The sequence below is a fragment of the Polypterus senegalus genome, chromosome 13 (genome assembly GCF_016835505.1).
Source record: "Polypterus senegalus isolate Bchr_013 chromosome 13, ASM1683550v1, whole genome shotgun sequence".
NCBI lineage: Eukaryota > Metazoa > Chordata > Cladistia > Polypteriformes > Polypteridae > Polypterus > Polypterus senegalus.
Window position 1 is genome coordinate 4,496,365 of NC_053166.1, and position 16,390 is coordinate 4,512,754.

Consider the following 16,390-nt stretch of genomic DNA (forward strand, 5'->3'; position numbering starts at 1 on the left):
CACATTTGCGCTGCAAATCAACCTAACCTGCACCGGCTCTGGCACTCACTTTATCGGTGCTCTCGAAGAACACAACGCCGAGTTCTGCTGGTCCAACCCCAAGAAGAGGGCACCGCTCCGTCACCGGACCCGCTCTCGTGAACACACACGTTATTGAGGGGTCAGAGTAGAAGGTCCGTAAACAAAAGTCCAAACCTACGACTCTACTTGTAGATGTTCTTAGTCGCATGGCGACACTTTATTGACTGGCGAAGTCTGCTACGGTCTTGAAAATAAAGCTGACGGTGAATTTAACGTTAAACAAGGGCCAGACGATCTCACACCACCCTCCTCAGAAGCTGCAAACATTTCGGGTGCCGAGAGCCGATTGACTTGTAAGCGCCGCCAAAGTGTACATCGAAGCTCACGAGGCCCCTTCCGGGCTGCCTTTGTGACGCCTGTTAGTAGTCCCTTTTTATGACAGAGGATTGAACCATTTAAATATAGAGAATCTCTTTAGATGAGCATCACAAAATACCATTTAGAAACGGCTCTTCGCAATTAATTGTTTATCAAGGGAATCGTCTTGGGGCGATGCTGTAGCGCATGCGTGATGTCGCCAGGGCCTTTGCGTTTGGACGGATGTTTAACACGCATGTGCAAGTGCTGCCTGTCCGACCCCTGCTTCACGTTCGCTTACTCGGAACTGAACCTTATAAAAATATCCTTATTTCTAACAATTATTAACTTCAGCGCTCACTTTGTGAACGCGGCGGGCATGCGTCCCTTCTTTCGAGTTCGAGCTGAATCAGAACCTGACAACAAGCCGCGCATTTCTATTTCACTAATTCATAATTCTTAAGCGTGGCGTCTCACTTTGTTTATGAATTTCCACTATACTGATATGCTTGGTGCGTTCAAAGACGTTTATGTTATGGGCCAGGTAAATGACCTACATGTTTAACATATAATAAAGATAACGTACTCGTTTGCTATTCATTCGGGGGGCACCCCAATCCAACCCCATTTTATTGAAGATTTGGTGCAGCAATTGAGTCAGGCACACGTTAGGCACTGCGCACAAAATATCGCGAGAGCCGCGCACACGGCCCTCTCTATATAAATGTGCGTCGTGATGCCAATCCCCCCTTTATACTCGCCCAATTCCTACCACTAGTCGACAACATGGAGGATAGCATGTCCATGGAGAACATGAGGCCGCAAAATTTCCTCTTCGGTAAGCTCGCGGCGGACACTTCATTCACCACTGAAGCGTTGGCCGGCATTGCATCTCTTCTCGGGTGGGCTTTTGTTTCTTTTCGTCTCGTCCCCCGCGTATAATACACGTGTCGTGTGCGCTGCGACGCAGAGAGACAGCAGCAGCAGCCCACCTGGGCCGTTCGCTGGCGACTCCCCACAGTAGAGGTGGATCGCGTTAGAATTTGCTTTCGAACAGAATTTACGGCCATTCGTTCGGTTTGTTTGTAATCGCAGACTTGATCGATCCCAGCTCGGCTGCGTTTGTGTGGCCTTTCGTGTGCGCAGTAATCTTGCCTGAGAAGCCCCTTTGTTTCAGTAGGGGGGCGCCTGCCTGGACTCCCATACACGTGCCCAGTGTGAGGTGGCGCTTTGCAGCTGGCAGAGCGAGCCCTGTTTCTGTCGCCGCGCTCAGATGCCAGTCTTTAGTGGATGTGCATTTTGCTCGTTTTTCTGGTGAAAATTTCCTCACGTGCGTGGCCTCCGTACACCGACCCCTGTGGGGGTGTGCGCCCCCCCACCCAACGCAAGATTCGAAACGTAGTCGAGCCCATTATTTGGCATTTGAGACGTGTAGCAAGTATGGAAGGCTGCGATTTTTGAATGAATCTTTGAGATTTTCTTTCCCCCCTCACTTAACATCTTTGTCTGCTACCTCAAATTCTCCACAGGATGTGAGCTCGTTGGAAATCAAGAGCACGAGGTCATCTTTCACGATGATGAAAATGAACACCAGTTGTCCATCAGGACGGTGAGTGCCCGTGTGCTTCCCAAGTGTTAGTCCTCCGTGCTAAACTTGTACCTGTGGCTCACTGTTGTGTCTCTGTTGACAGGTGTGTGTGGATGCGGGTGCAAAGGATGAACTGCACATTGTGGAGGTCGAAGGCCTGGACTCGGATGGCAACACCATTAAGGCCGTGATTGCTTCTCTGAAGCCGTCCTTGCAGCCTATGGTAAGTTTGTGTAAATGAATGATGGTCGTGTAGAGTGATTGAATTTTATACCACGTGTTGATGTAGCTATAGATGTACAGTGTGCTGTTGTGGTTATGCCTTTGGACTGCAAACCCAGAGGTTGTGGGTTCAGATCCTACTACTGAAGCTGGGTGACTTTGAGCAAATCACTTCACCTGCCATTTGACGTTCAGTATATTTGAAATCCACTGTCATTTTGAATGTGCTGGTTGCCTTGGATTAGTAAGTGTAAAAATCTGTAACTCCAAAAACGGTTGGAAGACCGATGGGAAATGCTAATAAAAGCAAAGGAATGACTGGTGGCCTCTGTTCTTCACCCTGCACTCCATGGGAAGCCCTACAGCATCAAGGTATTGGGGCAGCTAAGCTCTTGGCCAGATGGTTGTCAAGGTGGTCTTTCATTTGTCCAGTTTCTTATCCGATGCATTCGTGTTTTTACCTTGTGAATTGCATTTTTTGAAAATGTGCTCCCCACTTTTCAAGTCCGGGGACTGTACCGTACTCCACGCACATTGAGAGACCGTCCAGTGTTGGGCATGATGTTTGACCACCACTGCTTTTAGTGATTCTTAAGGCATTGAGTTTCGAAAGTGCAATTCTTCAGCTGTGTGGTTGTACAGGACCTTTTGTTTCATAATCTGCCACAAAGGAACTCGAGCCAGCAGGCCGGCCAGACTCTCACATGCTGTCTGGGCTTATGCAGCCGTGTATTTGTTGTCAGGATTGAGTTTCACCTTGCTGGAAAGATGTAGGGATGTCCCTGGAGAACCATTTCTGGATGGGAGCACAAGTTAATCCTAAATTTGTACGTATCGCTCTGTATTAAGGAGGGGCGTTGACACACAAGGGGGTGCATTATTGACAAAAATGATCCTAATTTTCTGAGATTTTGTCTAAAGTACTTTATTTTGCATACTTTTGGTAAAAGTTTTATATTGTACTACTCAAGCGGGCCCATTTTTAATAGGATATTAACTGCGTCTAGCTGATGGTGTTAATGGAAACTGTAGTTTTAACCCATGTAATCTGTAGTGGTGACCAAGAAATTTTTAAACTTGGGTTTGGTTATTAATTCAGTATTAATATCAAATTCAATGGCTCTGATAAGTGTTCAATTCTGGAGTGCTGGACTTTGACAAAGAAACACTCCATGGCAAAATGTCCCCCGTTACTTGTCACTTAATCCCCGTGTCTGGTATCCATTTGAGTGGTCAGACGTTGTGCGTTTTGTGCTGATTTTAGGTGGCCTCCTAAAGGCTGAATTGAATGTAAACATTGACAAGTGTTCAAGAAAATACGAATTTTAAAATACACATTTGGTGTAAAAGAAAAGGAGGTGAAAAGAACTCCCGTCAAGGCGTTGGTAACAAAGAACCACTGGAAATGGAGATTTTAATACTCGACAAACGTGAATCAAAAATGTGCCCAGTGACCCCAGGAGGCCGCATAGCATTCCTTGTCTCGTATGTCTAAACTAGTAAAGGAATAGGAATGTAATTGGAAATGCCAACCTGCCATGCAGCAGCGTTTTAATGCCTGGTTCACCCGTAGACCACAGTGCCTCTAGAGTTGCCGTAGTCAAAGTGACAGAAGGTGGCTGTAGGAGCGGACGGGGACGCTACTCTAAAGCGTCTCTTCTGTTGAAGCACTCGTTTAAATCGTACAAATGAAAAAGCAAAGCAGTTATTTGGTAGAACGTGAAGGTCTTTGTGCGGATTTTGAGTACATTTTGTGAATCGCTCCTTGGCCGCCTTAGCATTTTCCATTTTGTTTTTGCAGTTGGTGGCTGTAGCGCCTGTGTGTGTGTGTCTTTTAAATCTGTCATGAAGTGGCGGTGTGCTTAGAGTTGTGCGCACTTCTTATGGAGCGCTCGTCTCACTCCAAGTGCTTTGTGGTTTTTGAAATCGGACACCTCTGGTTTATTTCCTCCAAGTATCTTCTCAGTCTAATTATACACCTGGTATAAAATGTGGGAGTCAGTTGGGGTCTGGAACCCCCCTCAGGTGAACCCTTTGGGTCCTCTGAAAGCCTTAATTGTGGGGGTCCCAGACAAATTGAAATGTGTCCCAGATCACATTACTGAGATGAGCAGTAACACCAGTTGAGGAGCTCATGAGTGGCTTTTGAGCAAAGGCTTCACTCGTACTGAAGTAAGCGTCGGCACTGCCGTTTCTGCTCTCCTGCACTGAAGGGCGTGCGTCGTGAAGAGCGGCTGGCTCTTGTGCATGGTGCTGCCTAGAAGTGCGCTGGGGGGGGCGGCTGTGTGTGATGCAGTTTGTCCTTTTTTGAGAGAGATGCGTACCCCGAGTGAGCGATTTCTCCTTGGCTACTGTAGTGCGTGTCATCTGTATAAGACTGTGTGTTCGGGCACTAGTTGGTAATCATGGATGTGAATGTGTGTTAAAGATTGTGTTCAGTACTCTGAAGGTCATGAAGAGACCTGGCAAAGCAATACAGCAAAGGTAAAGGATGGTCGGTCTGGGGGCACTTGCCACCACTTGTGCACCCGCGTTATTTCTCTTAACACTCCATGCCAAGGGCTACCCCAGTCACTAGCGCTGGAGACCAATGGGAAACCTGATGTTCAATGTGGCAGGCACTGCGGTCTCAAGGAGTCCTTTTACTGCAAGACAGTGGCACACTGCTGAGGACACGTTTGAGACATTGCCACATCCTCCTCCTTTGGCTCCTTTTATTGTGCTGGAATGCAGGCAGGCAGGTGGTACAAGTGCATTGAGAAGGGTGGAGATTCCATGGAGAAGTCAGTGGCATTCTCGGTTAATAAATCCCATTTTCAAACTTGAGCTCAACCACCCCAACCCGTGGAGAGATTGGACTGATGTCCACGTTGAGGCGAGGACTGTTGGTTAGGGGTTATGTCTTAATAATCCATGGATGATTGGAGCGGTGGGTCTCCCTGCCACTTCTCCAGGCCAAGGTTGAGGGGCAGCTGGATCCTGTGTTAGTAAGCAGCCGCTGTAAAGCAGAAGCGCCCCTGGGCCAGCCGGGGGACCGGCCAGTTGGCATTGCCAGTTCACCAAAGCTGTGTGTCTTTGGACTGGGGAAGGAAACCTGAGCACCTGGAGGAAAAGCTCGTGGAGATGAGAGCGGGCAAAGAACCTTTCTCTTTACTGCAATACAGCAGCACTGCCTCCATGCCACCCGTGTGTGAGACCCTCTCAATACAAAGTGCCCTTGAATCAAAAGGCATCTGATTTTTTTTTTTTATAAAGAGCTGTAGTGAGTTTTGTGTTTGGGTTTTCATTTATAAATTATTTCGACTTTCTCTCCAGGCACAGTCTCATCCAGCAAGCAGCCTGCCAAATATAATGCGATATTTTAAGCAGTATTGCGTTTAGTGATGGCACACTATATACACATGTGCGCGCGCACACACAGTGGGAAGAGACGAGACCCCCACACAAAATTAAAGATTTAAGACCAAACAAAAGAGTAGTAAGGTTCATCCTAAGGGAGCGCTCATTGGTTTCCTGTCCTGTTAATGCTTGTGAATCTTCTCCACAGGTTAGCCTGGGTGGGTTTGAGATGGCACCTCCTGTTACCTTCAGACTGAAGAAAGGCTCTGGCCCAGTTCACATCAGCGGACAGCATCTTGTTGGTAAGTTCATTCCTTGAGAGAAGGCTTTTATGGATGATATGGCCATAGCTTTGAAAGGAATTTCACATCTTGCCTGATCTTTTGGCCAGCCCTATGTGAAGATATGTCCTCAGATGAGGAGGATGAGGAAGAGTCTGAGAATTCCAAACCACAAATGAAAAGGCCTGCACCAGCTCGAGCAGATTCCATACAACTGAAGGTTTGTTGCGCGTGTGTGTGTGCGTGTGTGTGTGCGCGTGTGTGTGTTCCTCCTCTTAACATCTGTCTCTTTCAGAAAAAAGCCAAGCTGGCAGAGGAAGATGAAGACGACCTGGAGGATGAGTATGTTTTCCTTTTCCATCCTTTGGGTGGGGGGTCTCTCAGTTTTGTAATTTTGTTACTAAAGTTGGAATGTTGCTCATTAGGGATGAGGATGATGATGACGATGACGACGAGGATGAGGAAGATGATGATGATGAAGAGGAGGAGGAAGAAGAAGAAAAAACTCCTGTAAAGGTGCGTGTCTGGGGAAGAATTTGGTTTTGCTTTCCAAATACTTGAAGTGATACCTAATTGATTTTTTGTTTTTCTCCCCGTATATTAGAAACTGACAGGAAAAACCCCAACTAGTCAGAATGGCAAGCCGTCCAAGCCCGCAGTGCAGACCCCCAAGCAGGACTCCAAGGTTAGAGGGGGTTTTTCTCTCCTCCTTGATTTTAATACCTTTGTTAACACACACTGTTGCTTTATCATCCCTTTTTTTGTTAACGGGGCTTTTGTAAACCTGGGAACTCGTTGAGGTGACCCACAATGTGCCTGTCGGCCGCCAAGAGTGATTTTTCTAAATTGTCTGTTGGTGTTTTCATGGATTTGCCCTTCTATTGATCAGACCCTCAGAGTAGAGTTTGAATTCAGTGTTTTACAAGCCCCCAGTGTGTCCGATTTTTATAAACCAGGAATACTTGGGTTGTGCCTCTTTGTGTGCACACAGCTTCCCATGCGAAAGTCCAGATTTATAAAGGAGAACTTGATGGGAGGGTTGGTGATCAGGTGGGGGGTCTGGCCATGTGGCTAAATGACGACTTGTTCGTCTAATACAACCTGCAATTCCAAAACTGTTGGGCCACTGTGTAATATGTTAGTAAAAATAGAATGCAGTGATTTGTAAATCTCAATCCCATGTGGTGGTCACAATTGAGCATCAGAAACCTCAAATGTTAAAAGTCAGACATTCTACTATTTCATGAAAAACTCGCTCGTTTTGAGAGCTCTCTGGTGGAGCAGCCTGCCACCTGGCACATCGAGACACTGCCATCTGAATTTGAGGAGGAAGAGCACAATGGTGTGCTCCACAAGGGACCGTCCAAGACCGTATGAAGAGGTAGTGCCCATTATCAGCCAGTCTCGCCAATACCAGAAGAAATTTGGCACCTTGTTTCAAGGGAATGTAAGCCACCCGTCGTCATTGGTGGCTCTGCCAGTCCTTAACGCCCCTTCCCTTCGTATGTAAACCTCTGCATGGTCTTCACATGGCTTCAGATAAGCCGTTGTCCGTGGGCTGTGGAGTAAGATGTTGATAGCTTTGTGTGCGAAACCCTCTGGGTGTTTGTTTCCTGACATTGCGCTCTAATCCGGAGACGTGACAACAGGTAGCCAACAAAGTGCAGAAAACAACGTCCGCTCTTCTGTGCAGATTTCAGCAGTGGCTCTCACAAGGCAATTATAGCAGGCAGGACTTTCTGACCCTTGGAGGTTTTACGTTCGTGTGTTCACATCACTGCAGACTGGCTGGCTGACCGCAGTTACAACCCTCATTCCGGGAAAAGTTGTGACTTTGTGTGTCAAGTGTAAATAAAAGTGGAACGCAATGCCTTGTAAATCTCATCAACCCATATTTTATTCACAATAGAACATAGAAAAGAAATCAAATGTTTAAACTGAGGCCAGTGCACCATTTTAAGAAGAATAAGGTCACTTTGAAGTAGGGCCGTGTATCGGCAAGAATTTTGTGATACGATGATCCTGAGGGTCCGATTCGGTATATTGTGATGTATTGCAATACTGTAAGCAAGGTGATTAGTTTTCTTCAAATTAGATTAAAAAAAATTGGAAAAAAGCAATCCAAACAGTGGGATCTGCAGCTGCGTTTCTCGCAGGAACTTCAGACGACGTAGTGATCAATTCTGTGCAGTCTGAGGAAAGGAATTGACGCGTTCCTGTGTCGCTACAAAATGGCTGTGTTGGCAGTCCTGCTTTAAAGGTTCTCAGTATGCCACACTTGCAGGGAGTTCATCAGAAAATGTGTAACATCATAGCACTGTAGTCTGAGCAAAGGAATTCACGTTTGTTCACAGTATTGGGAAATTTGTGCGACTTGACTGTGTGTGTGTGTGTTCACGTTCTGCTGTAGCATGGAGGCCATTTTTAAATTTCTCAAGCAAGTGGTTCATTGTCCCCGTGACATCACAACCCTAATTTTCTGCAATCTGAACGTCATCATCTGCCAGTGTCAGTGAAATATAAAAGTGCTTGCAGGATTCGTAAAGAAAATCTGAAATGTAAGAATGCGCGTGTGGTGTTAGTGAAGAGTTTCAGATCCTAAACTTGGATTGCACGTCTTATTAGTTTGTGCGTCTGTGCCTATTTTTTAATGGTCTTGTGGATGAAGATGAGCTGCTCAACACGCCCAGCTTTCAGAACACTTCTCTGCGGTAACGATGTCTCCTGCGGTGGAGCTGAGCGATTCCAGTCCTCGTACCCCTTGGGCGCAGCGATGCCAGTAATGTGTAACGAGGCTCCATTGTATTTCAGAAGGGCGTATATCTTTGCGAAAGACAGAGTATTGAGCGAGTTGTTTGGTTTGCCCGAGGTCTGTGCCACCTTTGGTGTGTGAACTTCCATTAGTGAGTTTTTAATGTTTGCTGCTCCTTGATCTGCACTTTAGAATGGTGTCTTGCTAAGTGTACGCTCCGATTTGTTGCGTTCGCCAAATATTTGATTTTGGCACAATTGGCAGACGGCAGGCATGGCTCTTGTCAATCTCCTTAGTGCAGCCTTCATTGTGAAAGCCAGAATGAGCCCACATGTCCGCTCTGAACGCTGCGGGAGCTTCTCGAACTCCTCTGGATTCGGTTGTCGTGTTACTAGTTGACTCAGTTTGTCTCCGCACGATTCACGTTGTCTGCCAGATCCGCTCACCTGAGTATTGAAAGCCTACATACGTCAACCCTTGCGCTACGTCCTGTCTCAATTTATGTTGCGCTAGCTGCCATCTTGTGATTGGCGGTTTAAACACAATGCCAAATGAACTGTGTGCCCTGAATCTTTACATGTAATTACAAGTTGTGTTTTTGAGAATCGCTGCGCTATCAAACCTAATACTGCGATACTCGCGTATCGATATTTTTACACAGCCACTTTGAGCTCGATGGCCTCGGCATGTCCGTGCTCGCCACCGGGCAGCCTGCTCCCCTCTTAACATCTGAGGACTGTTGCTGGACTTTGGAAGAGAATTGTTGTCTGATAGAGGATTGTGCTGCTCTACAGCTCTGGGTCGTTGTCTTCATGATGTACCAAGTGTTCTCAGCTGGATAATGCTGTGGACTGCAGGCATGCCAGTTGGGCACCCGGGCGGACTCTTCTCCCTCAAAGCCATGCGCTCGTAACTGAGGCGGGCGGCTTTAGTGTTGCTGAAATATCCAAGGGAGCAGATGTTGGGTCTAAAACCTGTGGTGCCTTTCCAGATGTGCAAGCTGCCAATTCTCCATGGGCATTAATGCACCCCCATGCCATCAGGCATGAGAGCTTTTGAAGGAGGTGGTAAAGAATTCCGATACGTTTGACCACACAGCAGCTCATTTTAAGTGAGCATTGGCCCAGAGAGGATGGCGCCATTTCTGGATCTTAAGGCTGCTTCATCGCATGTGTTCACAGACCTTATTTCTGGACGTGTTGAGCCCAGGCAGTGCTCTCTGTGACAGTCGGCACTGTTTTTAATGCCCTGTGCCCAAGGATCAGAACATCACGGGCATCCAATATTGATTTTCCGCCTTGACACTTTTGATGATGTGTCCTGTAGATGACAGGATAGTCGGAGTCTTCAAAGTTTTACACCCTGAAATTGCTCCTCAGTTCGTAGATGCAGTACGTTGCTGATTGGTGAATCTCTGCCCAGCTTTCCTGCCGGGACGCTGCCTCTCCGCGATGCTCTTTTGTATGCCGTCACGTCACTGACGTGGTGCCCGTTAAGCCTGATTAGCTATCTCAGATTATAGGTGCCATGTGAGATTGAAATTGGGATGGAGATGTGCTTTCACAGGGCCTACCATGTCAGTGACGGGCAGTCAATCCTTACTGCTTTTATATTTATCGAATACATTTTGGGCATGGCGGGAGTGAGCAGTGATGTGCTGCCATTCAATATTTGTACTTGTTGGTGACGACGTCTCCGCTTCAAGGATTCATTCTTTTCTTTCCTTGTCGCCGTTGCCTCACCTTGCAGGTGTAACGCGTGAGTGACTAGTGGAGTCCATGTGGAGGTTACATGGTGACAGCTGGGTGTGGTTTGAGGTGTCGTCACCTATGCTAATTGACAAGATGGCTCTGATTTAGCGGTATAGTGCCATTTAGCTAAAGCTACGCTAGTTATACAGCTTTTGTGATGTGGGAACAAATAACTCCATTTTCAAAACCGTTTTAGTAAAAGTTTAGAAACGGAGTAGTTCACAGCAAAATCGAGGAGCGGATAACGGCAAAGTAAAAGTGTTGTGCGTGAAGCGAATCGGGCCACCCACCATCTGATATGCCATGCCCTAACTGGCTTGGTTAACACTCGGCTCGACGGGTGCAGCGCTGCCTCATGGTGACTTAATAATAATACATTTTATTTATATCGCGCTTTATATTTAACAATCTCAAAGTGCTACAAAATAAGAAGAAATTAACAAACAAGAAGTCAATAGAAATGATTTAACAAAATGCCTCTCTAAAAAGATTGTTTGAAGTCATCGGTCGACTGTGGGGCTCTCAAGTAGTCGGGGAGGCAATTCCACAGCCTCGGTGCCACCGAAGAAAAGGCCCCGTCACCCATAATGCTAAGCTTAGTTCTGGGAACTTGAATAGCGGAGGGTGCGGTGCGCGAGGACGTAGGAGGGATAAGGAGTTCCTGCAAGTACAGGGGAGCACATCCATAAATGCACTGATGGGTGGGTAAGGAGGGTGACCTTGAACTCCATTCTAAGTGGTACAGGGAGCCACCGACTTGAAGGGTTAAAGGCCACTCGGTCCATACTGTAGCTGTGCTGTAAGAGAGTGACAACATTCTGTTCAAATCCACTCTGATTGGCTCTTACGGGAGGTGGGTGTTTGTGTGTGTCTGCTGGGGATTGATTGATTGATTGATTGATTGATTGACCAATGTCTACTCTCACACTGTAATCCACGTAGTTTTATAATTGATACCTTGTTCTCTTTTCTTCCATCAGGAAACGAAAGGAAAACCTCAGACTCCTGGCACACCACGGCCCCCCCTAACTATTGAAGAGGTCAAGGCAAAAATGAATGGCTTTGTGGAAAAAGTGAGTGTGGCTTCTTGAGGTGGTCCTCGTGTAGTAGCAGCAGCAGCCGGTCTTTGTGTTCAGTAGGACACTGAGGGACATTTTGTCACTCTGTAGGGTCCCACTTTGGCCTGGCTTGGTTTTAGGAGTAGAGCATTCATGGTGGGCTCACTGCAGTCACACCAACCACCACAGCTCAGTCTTCATGTCCCCCGGCTTCTACTCTTATGCAGCTTCACCTCTCAAGTGCCGCAGTCTCTTGCCGAAATGTGAAGCTGACATGACTAACCGCTTTAGTTTGAGCAGATGGCATCGGTCATGGCCCATCAAGTTGAGGTGACTTGAAGGAGCTGCCCGCCGTCTCACTTTCTCACTATCACTTGGCTGGCACATTTAGGTCTGTTCATAGTTCACGTTAGGACATTTGTGTCCGTGATGTGCGCATTCACACCGCTGTCTGGCCAGAATCGCCAAAGAATTGGAGTTCCTAACACCTGCTGGTGAATGAGAACTTGGCATAGGGGCCCTGAGTCTGCATGGGCTTGGTGGTGACCTTGGACTGAAGGGGCTGGAGTTCATCAGAGAATGTGCCAGGGACAAAACTAGAAACTTGTCCATTCGTTAGTTTGAGATGCAGGAAATGTCAGAGAGCCGTGCCACTCCAGTGTCCTGCTGAATATTCTGAACTAAAGCTTTCATCCACTGAGCTGCCATGATGAGGGGGGGGTGTGTCTGTGTCACCTGCTGGCCAATCCTAAACAGAGCGGCTTCTATGGCCCTTATGGGGTCTGCCTGGCACAACTGCCTTGGGTGGGACAGTAAAAGCCATCAAATACACTGCGCTTCTGATTGGCTGGCTGTGAGACGATCATCTTGAACGGTTTGTGGACTCCATCACTGGCTGGTCAGCAGGTCTGCTCGTCCTTGGGCATTTAAAACCCGTTGTGCAAACTGGGTGGTGGTCTCTACCCCCTGTAACCACGCCAGGCTTTTGTTGATTTTGTCAGTTTGGGGGAGTTGTAGCCCTTCCTAATATGGGTGAGGGGGGCACCACAAAGCCTTTGATAACCAGGTGTGCACAGGCCTTAGTTCAGTGAGTGTACAAATGGAAGGTGTGCCCCCCTCTTCCTAAATTGTCCTGCTGGGATAGTAACCTGTGAGGAGGGGTCGAGCCCCTGATGTGACCAAATGGTGTTGGTCCAGTTGCAGAGTAACAAGGGGGGCCGCGTGACTCTGTAGCTGACTTGGGGGTCTCCTCCGTTACGACACTCGACTGGCCTTTCCAGACACCTTGCTCAGCTTGGCGCAGGTGTCACGGTCTGGCTGGCTGTGCCAGGGCACCCATTGACGGGTCACATGTTGGACCCTGCAGATGGCTCGGCCCTCTGCCTGAATGTTTGGGATTTCTTGTTTCTGTGAGCGTCTTGCTGCTGTGGCCATTAATGGTCCCATTTTGGTGCCCCCTGGACCTGTGCTGACCCCTCTTGTGTGTTTCTCTCTCCCCCCACTTCAGGGTTCGTCACTCCCAAAGGTCGAAGCCAAGTTTGTTAACTTTGTGAAGAACTGCTTCCACATAGAAGACAAAAAGGTACGTGGTGAGCATTGCCAGCCAGCCCGCCCGCCTTGAGGGGTCGCGGCGTTGAGCGTCTTCTTCTTCTTCTTGTTGTTCTTCATTAATTGTGTTTCTCCCCCAATCCCCCCAGACTGTGCAGGACCTCTGGAAGTGGAGGCAGACCATCAAAGATAAGAAGTGAGCCCCTCGCTGTCTGTGGTGTGTGTGGACTCGCAGGCCTCCTTCCCCGTTTTTTGTTTGTTTGTTTGTTGTTTTGTTTTTTTTTTTTATTAAAGTTTCTCAATCCGTGCCACAGTCGTTACCCTGCCAGGGCGGTGCTTGGAGTTTCTTTGTAATGCCTTTTGCACATTGGTGTCTTTATTGGCACACAGTCTATTTTGTTAAATAAACCTTTTAAATTTTGTTTGGGCTCTCACTGCACAGAATCCTCCGCCTCCATGGAGCTGCTTGGGGGTGCAGCGGGAGGTGGGCACTGGTGCCAGTGTGATGGCAGACTCCCAATGCCGTGGGTGCCAGTCTTGGTGTGCAGCAAATACACGGACCTCAGTAGGCCTGTGGGGTGGTGGGGGCGTTCGTGGGTACTTCACCTTCTTGACGTTATGACGCCAAAGGCCAGGAGCTGATTGTCCTCTAATGGCCAGGGCCAGACCTCCACAGGAGAGACCCTGTGCCATGAAGCTTTCCTGGGCTGGCTCAGACATCCATTTGTGCCACTCATCGCTGTGATAGGCAGGGCAGGCATATATGGAGGGACAGCGGGCATGTGCCATCCTCGCTCCCCCCCTCTAGTGGAGGAGCTTGTTGCCTTGTAAGGCTGTAAAAACTGAATGGATTTGGTGACAGTGGGCACCCCTGGCACTGCCATGTACCTGCCACAATGATTTGGATTAGCTGGAGCCTTGCTGGACCAAGCATTCCCTCTGATTGGCCTGGAGCTGAACGGAGTGTAGCGGGTGGTCTGGTGCCCCTGTATGTGCATGTGCAGCCCCCCCCAAGCAGGAAGTGAGTGCCAGAGCCCTTGAGGTGACCCCAACTGTACCTGGCAGAGTGATGCCCCCCCCATGCCACCATAGCCCACTCTCACCAGTCTAACAAGACCAAGGGTGGTCCCTGGGCATTCGTTTGGATTCAGTGTGTGGTCTTTGGTGGTCTTTTCCCCAAACATCTGCCAGCGCCGTCATTTACTTGTGGCTGAAGCTCCAGTCTATCCTAACGACCACCACTACCACCTTCTCCGTTAATGTCACCTCCAAGCACAGCCCCCGTGTCCTATAACGTCCCCTCCTGACGGTGCCACTGGTTACACCGGTGCCTCCTAAAAGACAAACTGCCAAGGACGGTGGTGAGATTGAAACTACTTGAATGTGTGACACATTGGCCAATACGATGCAGAAGATGGCAGGTGCCATCAATGGGACAAAATGCCCAATGTAAGCACGGGCTGCGAAGCTTCCTTCTGTCCCTTTTGTCACACAAACTCACTGGCAAACCGCTTCAGGAGGTTCAACCTGCTCTCTCGAGTGCCCTTTTCTATTCTTCCCTGTGCAGACATTTATGCAATCCTGTGGGCATCACTTTGGCACTGCTGAGGCTGGCCTGCTGTGTATTCACGCTGGCTGAATGTCCTGCACAGGATTGTTCTTGATGCTTTGTGATGTCCTTGTCACTGCCCAGGCACAGGGTGACATCTTTATGAGGGTCACCTGAGGTGGACAGGCTGCCAGTACGCTAAAGACAAAACAACACGGAGGGGAATGAAATTGGGGAAAGAGGTTGAGTGGCACCGTGCCAGTCATGAAGCCCTTGGCCACCTCCAGGAGTCCACTCTTAAGGAGGCAAGCATTTAACGAGGGGCTGTTGACACCACAATGTTGTCTTTATTGGAAAGCGTGGCCTGAAATGGGGACGGTCACCCTAGGAATTGACAAGGGGGGTGGGCTTAGTGCAGCTCAGTGTGCCACGGGGTCCTCTTAGGAAGCTCATTTCATTTACAGGTCACGCCCTCAAGCGGGGGTCTGTGCTCAAGCAGGTGGGCAGCCCAGTCAGAAGACCCCACATGCAGGTGGTCAAATCGAGGAGGAGAGTTGGCACAATGCCCGAGTGTCATAACGCCCCTCAAGGTCCACTTGGGTGGGCTTCTCCGTTTAAAGAGCCGAGGAACGATAATGAAGGTGTGCGCACGAAGCCCCCCCAAGGCCTTAGCCGTCAGTGCACGTCAGCGGAGCCATTTGTCTGTGTGTTCGAGGGTCCCCATTGGCAAATGGCATCGGGAGCAGGTGGCCCACCTCGTCAATTCCAAGTCTCCCAGAGTGATCGTCTCGGGGGCTCTGCGCTGAGTCGCGTGACGTGAAAGTAGTCGGGCCGATAGACAGGACTACACTACCCATAAGCCCCTGCTCGTCCCACAAGCCCCGTTCAGAGGCACAGACACACTAGACGAGCCCAAATGTGGCGTCACTCCAAGGTGCTGGCAGACCTGCCCCATGGCAGTGTGTCTTGGTATCTGCTGACCAACGTAGAGGGCACCCACATTGAGGGGCAGGTGTCTTAATGAATGGCAGTTAAAGGTGAAGAGCAGGGTGGCATGCGTGAGCGAGACCACCCTCATAGGTGAAGGGGCCTTGACTGAACTGAAGTCCAAGGGAAGCCACAAATGGGCACTGCATTTGTTCAGGTGCCAGTTTTCTAAGGTAAGCTTATTAAAATGTCACAAGGAGTCAGCAGAGGGAGTCTTGGGGCAAATTCAAGAGTGTCTGTCACAGGTCAGTGGGGCACTGGAGTCCACCAAGACAGGCAAGGGCATTAGAGCAACGGGACTGGCATCATGGGTGTCACCATGTTTGGCACTGCTTTCTCACAGGCTCAACTGGCTGTGTTGTCCTCGGCAATTCCAGATGGCACTGAACTGACCCCTGAGCTGCAGGTGTGTCGGCTGTGGTGGGCACTAGCTTGTGTTGACTGAATGATGATGATGAGTTTTGGGGGTTCTGCTCTGGTATGGTGGTGGGGTGAAGTGGCAGAATGCCCAGATGGTGCCAACTATGCTGGGCTCCATCTTCACTTGTACAGGTTGGCTCAAGGCACATGGCAGGGATGAAGGCTATGTGAGGTGCCCGCCTGCCACGGGGCACCCTGACACATACCAGAAGAAGGCAGAGGACCCACTGAAAGGCCTGCGTGCTGCCAGGCTTTGAATTCACCACTAAGCACTGAGCCACCCAGCGGCGTGCTGGGGTGCCTGAAGGTGCCCTCACCCATCTCCTCCAGTGTCCACCATACAATGCCACTCTGCCTACTGCCATCTCTGCTTTTTTAATGCTAAAGTGCAGGCTCATTTCCAATGCCATGCGATGGCACAGAGACCAGACTGGCACTGCATATTGGGTATTTAGTATCTCCCCGAGTTCAAGCCTACACATTTTGTGAGCATGATGCCCACGCTCCCAGTACCCAG

The 16,390-nt window shown here is 49.0% G+C and overlaps 1 protein-coding gene across 1 annotated transcript; it reads left to right on the forward strand.

Moving 5' to 3' along the window:
- The first annotated feature begins 1,094 nt into the window (after positions 1 to 1,094).
- npm1a (nucleophosmin 1a) lies at positions 1,095 to 13,242 on the forward strand. Its single transcript, XM_039775151.1, has 11 exons — positions 1,095 to 1,216; positions 1,908 to 1,987; positions 2,070 to 2,189; positions 5,736 to 5,829; positions 5,919 to 6,028; positions 6,104 to 6,150; positions 6,234 to 6,324; positions 6,413 to 6,493; positions 11,292 to 11,384; positions 12,877 to 12,951; positions 13,067 to 13,242. Exons 1-11 carry the CDS (start codon positions 1,165 to 1,167, stop codon positions 13,115 to 13,117), a joined length of 894 nt encoding a protein of 297 aa, XP_039631085.1. The 5' UTR covers positions 1,095 to 1,164; the 3' UTR covers positions 13,118 to 13,242.
- Positions 13,243 to 16,390: the final 3,148 nt, after the last annotated feature.

What these genes read in the sequence shown, in the direction of transcription:
- npm1a (XM_039775151.1), top strand. Translation starts at nt 1,165, where the DNA reads ATGGAGGATAGCATGTCCATGGAGAACATGAGGCCGCAAAATTTCCTC. An exon ending in ACCAGTTGTCCATCAGGACG is followed by an intron (nt 1,988 to 2,069) that starts GTGAGTGCCCGT and finishes CTCTGTTGACAG; the next exon opens with GTGTGTGTGGATGCGGGTGC. An exon ending in CAGATTCCATACAACTGAAG is followed by an intron (nt 6,029 to 6,103) that starts GTTTGTTGCGCG and finishes TGTCTCTTTCAG; the next exon opens with AAAAAAGCCAAGCTGGCAGA.